Source organism: Beauveria bassiana (assembly GCF_000280675.1).
Source record: "Beauveria bassiana ARSEF 2860 unplaced genomic scaffold BBA_S00070, whole genome shotgun sequence".
Lineage (NCBI taxonomy): Eukaryota > Fungi > Ascomycota > Sordariomycetes > Hypocreales > Cordycipitaceae > Beauveria > Beauveria bassiana.
The window spans coordinates 46,330-57,843 of NW_007930905.1; the positions used below are offsets into that span (position 1 = coordinate 46,330).

Sequence of the window (11,514 nt, forward strand, 5' to 3'; positions counted from 1 at the left end):
ACAACGACTTTGACGGTATTTCTGATCACACTACTAGTACCGTAAGACAAGCCAGACGGTTCTTAGCCGTTTCTCGATGCCACTTCGATATACTCTCGAGGGAGAAAGGTAGGTTTTGCCGGGACCAATGCCATGGTGATAACAACCTTACACATCGGACACGCCGCTCTGGGGCTCTCTACTTTCCACCTATCCCAACAAATGCTACAGAAGACGTGACCTGTATTTGTCAGCCGTGTAGGGGCGAGTGGCCTCTGGGGGTTTGCCTACCACACGGAGTATAGAGAAGACCCTCGGACTCATCGCAAACGGCGCAGTGTTTCCAATCATACTGCTTCACAAATGTATTCTATCCCAATCAACTTCTGGTAATTTTTGCCGCGAGCATTACTGTACTGGCTTACCGGCTTGTCCAAGAAATTTTGGACGTCTTCGCAGTCGATATCGTCCGCCTCGTCCGCCAGAGCGCAAACAAGGCATGCCTGCCAGCAGTGCACGCGAAGAAGCGATACAATGTCGGCGCATTCTGTACAGAGAAGCTTTTTCCGTCAGAACACAGACCAACTCAATTTTCTCAACTTACATATCCATGTATGCGATGTTTAGGTCCATCCTCGAGTATCGCTCGGCAGTTGAAGCAGAGCTGCTCAAACCCAGTCAAGTCTATAACTACTTTGTGATCCATTTTGACAGCGAATATACCACATCCGGAACAAAGTCAAAGCAGGTTTCGCTCTGAAAATAATTGCTTCGCTCTGACAATAATGGGAACGGGGGGCGGGTTGTTAAAATGCTTACTGAGGGCAGCGCGAAGGCGGGATTTTGGATGCCTCGGTGGAGGAGCGACAAATGGCTCGCTGTAAATTACATTTATAGAAAGCCGGGCCACCGGTGGTGCCGAGCACATCTTGAATTATGCGCTTCTACAAAACAAGTTTTCTTCACACTGGTTTTTACCACTGCGGCATCATAGTATCTCCCTGACTAAAGTTTCACGATACCAAGCTACGAGGGCCTTTCGACTGGCTTTACAACGCTACTTGCCACCAGAATCTTTTATTTTCACACTCGTTGTTTCAAAATGATTGATCCGTAGATAGTCCGGAGATCTCACTCACTTTTCTTTCACAGGTCATCTGTCAAGCAGCTGATGAAATAGCATTTCAGTTCAATTTTCTCGAGTTTCATGAGGATTAGCAACTTTGTGTCAGTATGCGGACGATGCGTACCCCGTGTCATGCCTCAGCCAGGCTCCGTGAGAAGAAGTGTTCGCTCGATTTTAACGATGTCCCAGTGTAAAGATAAAATGGGTAGGCAACTTGCAACTACAGAGAAAGACTGCTTGGATCTTTGCTTTCATGTCGCGGTCGTAATTGCTGCGTGGATACATTTCCGCGGCATCACTGCTGCGTTCGGAGCTATCAAGTCCCAGAACTATATATGTAGTACCGTTTGGGGGGAACATTCGTGAATAACTTAGGCACTGACATAATTAGCATGAGGGAGTTTGTCGGCCTAACTTTGCTGATGAAGTCACATGTTGTTTCCCGACTCATCGTTACTTGTAGACAATCAGTACAATTGGACATCTGGTCACTTATTTGGGCCCAAACAACATTTTTGTAGAGTCTTGGGCGTAGTTTTTGTGAAGATACACGGTGCTGACAATGTCGCGCTGCGTATCGACAGAATAGCTTTTGGAGGTGACTTCAGCGCAGCTAAGAGGGTCCGGCATCGATGGGCAGGTTTTGGCTGCAGTATGCATTTTGGCTCTGCATACGCTGTCAAGGCCTTGCCGGGCCAATTTAGACCACTCTACCGCCAACTTTGCTCGCCGTTTCCACCGGCACAGCCCTCGCTTAGCCACTGCATTCTTCACCTCCCCATAGCTGTTGCCACAAATGCAGTGAATACGTAAAATCTGTCTGGCTTGGAGGCATTTAGAGACTTCACGACATGATCGATGCAATAGGGCTGATCTCGTGTCTGACACAGGAAGAGGCACAAGCAGTCTTACTCTTTCTTTGTAAGGACGACGAGACCTGCCAGATCATCGACTCTGTCACGACAACGCTACGTGATGCGAATCGCAGATCCAAAACGACTTCAGCCGTAATATGCGTACGGTGTGAGACAGCTTTCACGATGGCAGACAACGGCAGCGAGGCTTGCATATTTCACATAGGTTCGCATTGCTTTGAGCATCTACCGAAACATACTAACTCTTCTAAGGCACACTAGAGACTGATTACGACTCGGAGTTCTGGGCGGACTATGACGAGAGCGTCCATGGCGATATAGACACAAAGCGCAATCGTAAAGATTATCCAGATGGATTTTTTTGGAGCTGCTGCGGCGGGCTTGGCTCTGAAAACGGTTGCGTGACCGGTAATCATGAGTCAGATCCAACAGCGGCATGATCACGCATGGAAGCATCTTGTGTATGCAGGGATTGGCTGGGTTGATGCTGGTGCCGTGATGCGCTTCGCTCATGGATTGTGTCAATGCATTCCACTTCAATGCCGCGTTTTGTGTCGGAGACCTCAGACGTCGGGAAATCATTGCGGGGAGCAGAAGATTGGTGATAGATTCGAGAAATACGTCGCGTTCTCGCGAAAGATTAGTCAATAATCACATCAATTTTTAACGTAGTCATAGCGACGCCAAATTCTACGTTCTGAGGCTGAGAATGAGGGATTATTTGGCGGCCATAAGACCTTCAATAGATACGATTCTTCCTTCTCTGTATTAATACCTATCAGGTTAATATTCATTCTCAGTCTTGACATCCGCCTGCGTGGCCACATCCGATATCCGACTGGCCCAAAAGTCTCTGGTCTCTTTCAAGTACTGCGTGTCCTCCAAGCGCAGTTCCCATTCGCCTAAGTGCTCATTTGCCAGGACAAGATACGGCTGAAGAGTACTTTCTAGCGCGCTCCGCGGGGTCCCCGGAAAGTGAACGAGCAGATCCCCGCGATGAACCTGGAGTTGCTCCGGCGAGTCCGGATTCAGCGATTTTCCGTCTGCCGAAGCCATATATGCGTTGAACCATCGCAGCGGGCAATATGCAACAGATGCGGCAAAGTACTGGTTCTCGTGCAGCACACGATCCAATGCGGATTGATCGGGCCAGAAAAGTGCAACATCTGGCCGTGTAACTGGATACGCCAAGGCCGCGGAGAGCAATTCAACAGACCAAGAGTTTACACGTAGTGGGAACACTCCGTTATTCATCCCATTCCAGTCTTTGGTGAGCAGTAAGTGGACATCATCATGTCGACTCGGTGGCAAAAATATCTCTAGAGGTATATTCGGATTCAATATGACTGTATCTGCGTCAAACCAGCTATGCAGCGACGTCATTAGCATGCCACGATGGAGCGATGTACTATGCAGCGACTTTAGCCAGATATTCTCACAATAACCATTCGAGCCTTTTGTTGAGTGGTTTCTGCAGCTCTTGTAACAACACGGACAAGAGTATTGCGTATTTGTTCCACACACCCTCAAGGACAGTTGTCTCCAGAAGGAAAAACGGATATCCGAAACGCTGATTATGCGTGCGATGCGTACTGACTGTTCTGTCGTATATCGACATGTTGCCATAGCTCATCATCACTTTTCCTACCTTAGCAGGCTCGTTGAAGTCCGCATCCCTCGCATGCCCTACTTGCCATCATTACTACGGATCTTTGGACGGCTGGAGAAAAAAAGGGGGAGCGGCGAGTCCTTACCTTGCCAAGTGTGTTTGAACAAAAGCAGAAGCGTTAAAGCCACAGCAAAGTAATATACACTTTTCCTTCGTGTGATCGCCGTCATTATCATAGCATTACTCAGTGTGGTGGTTATTTCCTGGTTCCCGTTTCAGGAATGGTAGATTAGCACCTATATTTGTCTGGCAGGTGAGGGCTGTTCCAGAACCACAGGGTCAGAGGCCTGTATCTGCTCCATGCCACCTTGGCCTTCGTTGCCTGATTTAATGACTGGTTAATAAAATGAAAAGGGTGTTACATATGTAGGTAGGACGAATTCCGATCTCACCAATGCAGCAGTCATTTTAACATATCCACCACCAATTACTGTTCTTCTACAACGAAACTATTTTTTTCAGTGATGTAGAGAAAAGGAGCATTAGGGTCGAGACTCATTTGGCAGGAAATAAAGCATCTAGGTAAGGGAGCCCACCCATTACTCCCTGCAAATTATCTAGCAAAAGAACGACACTTTAGCGCCTGACCCTGTTTATCCATGCTCGTTGTCTTCGTCGCCACTCAAATTTTGGGCCGGGCCCGCAGCTCGAATGGAATTCCTTCGTGCAGTTCAAGCTAGTTTAGGTCAGCAACAGCATACTACGCAAGAATCCAGACATACAAGTGCGTTCAGATCTGGAAGTGCCTTTCCATCAGGGCAGCACACGGTTTGACGCCAGATACCTGTAACAGGCCACTGATATAAGAGCACGCAGATTTTACCGCGGCGCCCTAGCCGCTGAGTCTTCCTCTCTATGGAAGGACCTCTTTTTCGGACAACTTCTCTTTGTTTGTTGTCATTCTTCCGCAGAGCGTTATGATTGATCTCTTGATTGGATGTCCCATCCGCAATCATCTACATGATTAGCAATAGGCTTATCATAGATGAATGCAGGCGCTACAGGCTTACCATTGCGTTCAGATCTGGGAAAGCCATGCCTTGGGGGCAGTGGTGAGTGACATGCCACACGGAAGAGGGACGCTCGTACACGAGAAGTGCTGGCACATTTCCACATATGCCGAGTTTTTTGACGCGATTTGCCAGAACGTGAGCAGCGTCCACGGCTGACATGACTTCAATAGAAAGGTGTATGGAGAGAATAGCGGCTTCGGATTTCACAGTTGCTTTTCAAAAGCGAATTTCGGACATGGCTCAATATATCTATAGCTGCAGATTCGTCACATCGTCCACAACCTGGCTTGAGGAGCAAAAAAGGGCGGATCATGTCGTTCTATCGGCAGACCGTGAGGAGCGACGGGCTGTTCGTCAACACTCCCTGGCAGCTTCTTACTCGCAGCACTCTATGGGGTGTGCCATGGGGTGTACGATGGGATAGGGTGCGCCATAGGGTGTGCCATGGGGTGTGCCATGGGGTGTGCCATGGGGTGTGCCATGGGGGTGCCATGGGGTGTGCCATGGGGCCCGAAGCAAAAAGCTGCTGCTTGTGTCAGTACAGTCTTGCTAGGAAAACCAGAACAGGCAAATTAAGAAATGAAGAGGTCTGGCATTTTCTGGCGCCTGTGGTGATGTGCGAGACGCAGAAAAGACCTCTCTGTTGGGAGGCAGAAGCTGACGGATTCCGGCTGCTGCGTAGAATGTACCCGGCCTGTGGCAGCTGGAACCCGTCAGCTTCTGCCGCCCAACATAACCAACCGCTACGGCCAGCAAACACGTAGAGTGTCTGAGCTGGCATGAATCTCGACCCTATATATTATCCACTTCGGTCCCACGTCCGTAGCTAGCCATGAAGATTGCTTGCATTCAACTCACTATGAAAAGTTCAAGCAGACCCTGGGCTGGCTGCCCAGCACCGCTACTGGTGATGATAGCTGCGAGCCTCACGTTTTTCATCGTAGCCGTAGTACTTCACTACTTGCACCATGCTTCCTTGGCCGAGTTCATTGTGTCCATTTTCGCCATTATAGCGGCCTCCTCTCTCACAAGGATCGCAAGTCGTGGGATCATGGTAAAGTTGCAGGAGCTCGAATACGAGTTTACAGCTGGTGTTTTCGGAGCATTATTCGGGTACTGCCACTGATCCGGGTAGAGAGGTCTCACTGACATGCAAATAGCAACATAGCGGAGCTGTGCTTCGTTTGCACGGCCGTTGTGCGAGGCGAACCAATCATTGCAAAAACAGCCTTGACCGGATCTTTAGTGTCCAGCTGCCTGATGACTTTTGGCAGCTGCTTACTCTCGGGAGGAATTGCCCGACACACTGTCAAATATCCCGCGGCTGTTGCCAAGGTTCATGCGCAGCTATTGGTCGTCAGTCTAGTAAGCCTGATTCTGCCGACAGCATTCCATATATTCGCTTCAGGTACGATGGAGTCACGCGCACAGCGCCCCCCGCTATGCTGACAATGTCTCCAGAAGAGAGTGTCGGCCTCATAGAATTATCCCGCGGGTCGGCAGTGGTGCTTCTCATTGAATTTCTTTGCTATATTTATTTCTTCTACTGGACACATGTCGACATGAGAGAAGACAGTGCTGACTGTGCTACGCATTCCTTGCCCGAAGGGCTCGCAGTTATTGCCGCTCCACTGCTGTACACCGGCATGAAGGACACAGAGGACTTCGTCCAAGAAGCAATCAAATCTCAAAGAAAAATGCGGTCAGAGAGGGAAGCGGCGAACAACTGTCACCCGAAGCAGGACTCCGTGGTCGGCTCCAGCTTGTTCAACCTCTTGTTGTTAGTGATTGCCACAACATCGTTGACGCTCTCGTCGCTGTTCATGTTCGAGTCCATACACGCTCCGACTCATTATCTTTCAGAGAGCTTTGTCGGCCTCGTGCTCATGCCGTGCGTACTGGCCTCCCTGGAGAGCGCCACCGATGCGCTTCGATCGCGGCAAGGCATGGTCTGGGTGGCGGAGGGGGCCTTTGGAGCTACCATTCGCGTGTCTCTATGTGTGCTTCCCGTCGCCGTACTACTGGGTTGGGCCGTGGGGAAGGAAATGGACATGGTCTTGGATGGCTTTCAAGTGGCAATACTGACACTGTCCGTTTTGATGGTCAATCATGTGATCAACAGTATCTCCGTGCATTGGTACGTCGCTAACCCGTCTTCATGTCAAGCTAATCGCTTTTGTGTATTACAGGCTGCAAGGATCCATGTTTCTTGCTTCCTTTCTAATCTTCGCTGTTGCCGCGTTTTATTACCCTAATAAGGCGTAGCGGTGGATCGAGGCCGAATAACGACATTCCAGCCAAAGTTGCAGCTTCCAACTGTGTGGTCAGGGATCTAGTGCACTAGCATTGATGCAGTAACATCTTCACAATATACACCGATTTCCAAAATATACTCGTTCTGCTAAAAAAGAGTGTCGCGCTGCTATGATAAACTGGTGCTTGAACTCGATTACATACCCAGCCCGGCAACCCCAAATGACTTTCGCGGAGCCGAAGATCTAACGAACTTGGCAAGAGCAATTACGAAGAAAAGATCGTCGGGGTGTACAGCAATTAGGCGGGCCAAGTCGGCGTCCGTATTTATTGTCACTGTAATAAAAGCGAATTTGTGGGTGGGAAAGAACCACCATCCTGATGCTACAGCATTATTTACATTCGCCGCTAGCTAGACGTTGTGGAGCCTAAATGGCGGAAAAGTGTGGCCCAAGATGATATTTGTGCTCCGACCGAAAGTATTACACATCAGCTGTGGACTTTCCAGCAAATTCCAAATACATGAATTCATACCAAAACCAAACTGGTATGAGTCTCGCGTGGCTGCTGCCTAGAAAGCCATAAATAGCGGCTCAGATGTACCCCGCCAGGTCACCAAGACTCACTACAAGCAGTACATACTGTCGCCTAAAGCACCTTATACCCAGCACATTAGCCTGGAGACACCAGCGCCAATATTTGCTACTACAGCGCGCACTTACTTCAGGGCAGAGGAGTGCGGTTTTGAGCAAAATAATTTCATTTTACAGGCTTAAATTGGCATACTGGTGGCGATTTTGCTGTGCCAGCACACCAGATTTTGAGTATGCAGGGGAGCTGAAGCTGTCCACAAAACAATATCGAGGATAACAGGAAAGAAGACTGAGGCCTTTCTTGATCCAGTTGCAAATATATGAACTCTTGTGTCGTCGAAATCCATGCACTGCCCGCGTGGGCTTCTCGCTCCTCGTCGCTATCCAGCTCATTCTTTCAGCATCAAGTAAGAAGAGTCCGAAGATCATTTGAGGCACGTAAAAGCACTGACTTGTGATAGTCAGAGTAAGGAGAAAAGAAGTTACTCAGTCTAATAGCTTCGTTTTTATCCTCATCATCAGTGTCTGGCCCACAATGGTGTGCGGATATAGTGCCAGCAACATTTGTCCAAGACTATATAACAGGACCTTGTATCTGAGTTTGCATGTGGTCTCGGTCATATTTTGGTATAGAGGTTCTCTGGCCAAATGCTGGGGCCTTCCCACAGCAAGCTCCGAGGCATTGATCACTAGGGCCATGTTTGCCTCTACCATTATCGGGGTTGTAATCTGGGCAGCATTTTTTTTTTTACTATATGCGAACCAGTTGAAGTGCTCATCGTATGAAGAACAAATTACTGGCGGCGACGTAAAGCCGATGATGCACCGTCCCATTTCATCTGGATTTATTCGAAGAGGGTAGTTGTGAGTTCTCTGCGCGATTTTCCACCGAGGCTCAGGACAGTCTGTCGTTGCCATATTGTGCGAGCGCTGGGAGAATTTGGGCGGTAAATCCCAGTTGGGGCCTTCGCTCGTGCTTGAGGGCACTCAATAGTGCATTTTTGGGGAGGCATCGCGATTAGATGCACAGACCGCGAATCACAGCTCACCGGACACGACAGCTCACCGGACACGACAGCTCACCGGACACGACAGCTCACCGGACATGACGCCATTCTTCTTTCTACTCTGTTTGTCTCCACTTTGTGCTGACCGCCTCTCACTCTTCTTGCGCCGATTGCAGCTCTCATCTCTTGTGATAATGTGGTCCTGCTTTGGCATATTCAGGAGCTTTCTCGTAGACGAGGAAAAGAGCCAAAACCGGCTCTATATGTTTTTGTAGGTATAATATAGTATAAGACTGCATCTATCTACTGTAACAAGATGACCTTTGCCAAGTCTCTGTGCTCTCATTCGACCAAGCGTCAGGATGCGCGCTGATACTTTCTGCGTTGCTGTCGGCTTTTCCGCTTCAGTAGTAGCTTCCATGACGACTGACGTTTCTCTCATGACTACTAACTCTCCCACTGCTACCTCCCCTACGGCAACCGTTCTCGCGACACGGGGACTTTGGAACCCTTTGACAAAACAAAAGGTTCTGGACCTTGCCGTCGTCTATGGCCCACAAGTAGAAAGATCCTTCAGCTCATGGAATCCTTCGTCGAGCGGTTATGACAATATTTTCCCAGAGTCTACTTATACCGTATCATATACAACTCCGCTCCCCGCTGCCGCGCTTTCGTCTTCTATTTGGTGGTCGTCAGATTTCTCCTTCACAGGTGCAATGTTTCTCCGAGTTCCCAGGTCCCAAGAGTTGAGTCTAAATGTCGCCACATCTTCCGACACGACGCCGGCGACAACTGCAACTAGCTCACCGGCTACCTCGGCATCAAATTTGCCTACCTCACCGTCAAGCATAGTTTCGAGTACAGAATCGATTTCGAAGCCGGACTCAGAATCCAGTCTTGTGTCTAGCTCGGCATCTGGACTTAGTTCTGTATCTACTTCGTCGACTACTACTTCGTCAAATTTAGCATCCAATTCGACGTCAATCTCCACATGTAGCTCAGCATCAGGCTCAACCTCCGACTCAGCCTCCAGCTCAGCATCCAGCTCAGCATCCGACTCAGCATCCAACCCAATGCCTAGTCAGTCATCAAGTCCACCGCCTACTTCGACGTCCGGGTCTACGTCTGCAGCGCCCACGGGCTTTCTGGAGAAGGCCTGCAAGGTATGCTCGGTCACCTCGGAGAAAAGTTTCATATGCTGGTGCAGCGACAAGTGGATTGACGGAAATTTCGATCTACTGTTCACGTACCGGAATGGTAATATTTTACCAGCTTCAGAGTTAGTGCTTTCTTCTACCAAACTGCTAACTATATTAACCATGTATAGTGGTCCTGGCATATCCTGTACAGATCCTGCTATTGGTGGCCCTCCTAACTTTATGTTCTACGCGGATTGCTCTAAATCTCGAGTTTCCATGCCATTGGGTAAGTCTGAAAAATGACAGTGTAGAAGTAACACGCTAAGTATGGCCAGGATCGCATATCCGCATCGTACATGGCGATGACGGATGGGACAGATATGTATATGAAAAATAGTCGTGATCTAGCAAAGAAAATCACCTCCGTCAAGCGTGAGCTAGCTACAAGAAAATTTACACGTCATCGTGATGTACCGAATAGCTATGTGCAGCAGACCTGAGAAGCGGCTGTGGAGATCGGTTTCCAAAAGTTTCTGGGTGACGAACATTCACACAGCCAGCTGGGGCTGCTGGACTCTCTCCTTTTGCCCGCTCAGGCAATCCCATGAGCGAGTGGTGCATCGCAAGGTAATGACGAGAGAAATAGAAGTCATATCTTAAACACATTCAGCTTATAAAAACCGCAATCTTCTGGCATCCCTAATTTGTCTTTCCTCGTCCTTTACAGTTTCCTCCAAGCAGTTTTCCATTCTCGCAAAGACGGTCTATAGTATACGCGTAGTAGTCCTTGCAAGGGTGTCACTCAAGCACAAATTCTCTGACATGTAGGTGGCACCTTCGCATGTCGTTGCACCCTTCTTTTCTGCACGCATTCGCAACTTCGCTTGGAGCGCCGCCGACTCATAGTCTCGTGGGAGACCACAGTAAGAGAAGCCACTAGGGCTGTTTCGTTGATTCAAAGTGAGAGCCGTCTCGCGGTGAGTGTTGTTCCAAGGCCTGGGATATGGCAAGCGACGTGTCTCGAAGTGTCGAGGCAGATGTGTGTTGGGCATGTTCACAGCAGGGATTGAAGCGGGGACAACTTGACCATAACGAGTTGCGGCGCGTTGTACCCATCTACTGCTACCGTCGGGCAGTGCGACCTGTTCATTTTTGCCGGCGCATTTTGCGATCGCGATCTTGGCATGGTTGGCCGGGGGGTGAGCCATCGCGCTTATCTTGGTGTCAGCAGCGGCGCCGACTTCGTTATGAGTATTGAGAGGCTGAGGCTTCGCGCCGAAACCCCGATTCTGCAGGGCCGTAGCCCTATTTCGCCTTCTGCAATAGACAACTGGGACTCTTTGAGGAGAGAAACTTTTCTGCGGCTCGACTCTGGTGGTAGGTGTCGGTGTTTTCAGGTGATTTGGTGTAGAAGACGTGCTCTCTCTCGTCTGTGGCTCGCCGGCTTGCTTCTCGGTGTTGCGGCGTGTTCCGATGTCGGTGTTGGCTGTCTGCTCCTCCATGTTGCCTTCCCTTTGCGTCGCAGTTTCCGGGCAATTTCTTCTGGCAGCAGTCTCTTCAAACTGACTGCCGTCACAGCCAGGCTCCTTGGCCGGGACATCTTGTACGTTGCGGTGATAATGAGACCGAAGTTCTCTCTGGTTTGGCTTGTTGTTCTGCCACCACCAGTTTTTGAGAAGGGCGTCAGTACGGCCTGGGAATTTGCGAGCAATCTTTCTCCACGACTGTCGATCCTTTCTCATGCGACGAATTCGATTCTCCTCTTGAGAAGTGATAGGGTTGAGCTTCAGCGCCAGCGAGCTGTTGCAATAGCGGTTGTAGCACTCTGTTGCATTACGTGAGCCCATCGCACGTGAAACC

General features: G+C 49.5%; 5 protein-coding genes across 5 annotated transcripts; 1 reads left to right on the forward strand and 4 right to left on the reverse strand.

Annotated features, from left to right (window-relative positions):
• Window positions 1-229: 229 nt before the first annotated feature.
• On the reverse strand, window positions 230-685 carry BBA_09841 (uncharacterized protein; the record flags this gene model as incomplete). Its single annotated transcript, XM_008604938.1, has 3 exons — window positions 230-334; window positions 405-539; window positions 584-685. 3 exons carry the CDS (start codon window positions 683-685, stop codon window positions 230-232), a joined length of 342 nt encoding a protein of 113 aa, XP_008603160.1.
• A 2,078-nt stretch (window positions 686-2,763) lies between these two features.
• BBA_09842 (galactosyl transferase GMA12/MNN10 family protein) lies at window positions 2,764-3,598 on the reverse strand (the record flags this gene model as incomplete). Its single annotated transcript, XM_008604939.1, has 2 exons — window positions 2,764-3,388; window positions 3,420-3,598. The coding sequence occupies 2 exons, from the start codon at window positions 3,596-3,598 to the stop codon at window positions 2,764-2,766; spliced, it is 804 nt and encodes a 267-aa protein (XP_008603161.1).
• A 673-nt stretch (window positions 3,599-4,271) lies between these two features.
• On the reverse strand, window positions 4,272-4,821 carry BBA_09843 (uncharacterized protein; the record flags this gene model as incomplete). The annotated part of the gene is made up of 3 exons (XM_008604940.1): window positions 4,272-4,325; window positions 4,372-4,605; window positions 4,660-4,821. The coding sequence occupies 3 exons, from the start codon at window positions 4,819-4,821 to the stop codon at window positions 4,272-4,274; spliced, it is 450 nt and encodes a 149-aa protein (XP_008603162.1).
• A 1,403-nt stretch (window positions 4,822-6,224) lies between these two features.
• BBA_09844 (vacuolar calcium ion transporter /H(+) exchanger) lies at window positions 6,225-6,927 on the forward strand (the record flags this gene model as incomplete). The annotated part of the gene is made up of 2 exons (XM_008604941.1): window positions 6,225-6,799; window positions 6,852-6,927. 2 exons carry the CDS (start codon window positions 6,225-6,227, stop codon window positions 6,925-6,927), a joined length of 651 nt encoding a protein of 216 aa, XP_008603163.1.
• A 2,216-nt stretch (window positions 6,928-9,143) lies between these two features.
• BBA_09845 (uncharacterized protein) lies at window positions 9,144-11,501 on the reverse strand (the record flags this gene model as incomplete). The annotated part of the gene is made up of 2 exons (XM_008604942.1): window positions 9,144-9,592; window positions 10,781-11,501. The coding sequence occupies 2 exons, from the start codon at window positions 11,499-11,501 to the stop codon at window positions 9,144-9,146; spliced, it is 1,170 nt and encodes a 389-aa protein (XP_008603164.1).
• Window positions 11,502-11,514: the final 13 nt, after the last annotated feature.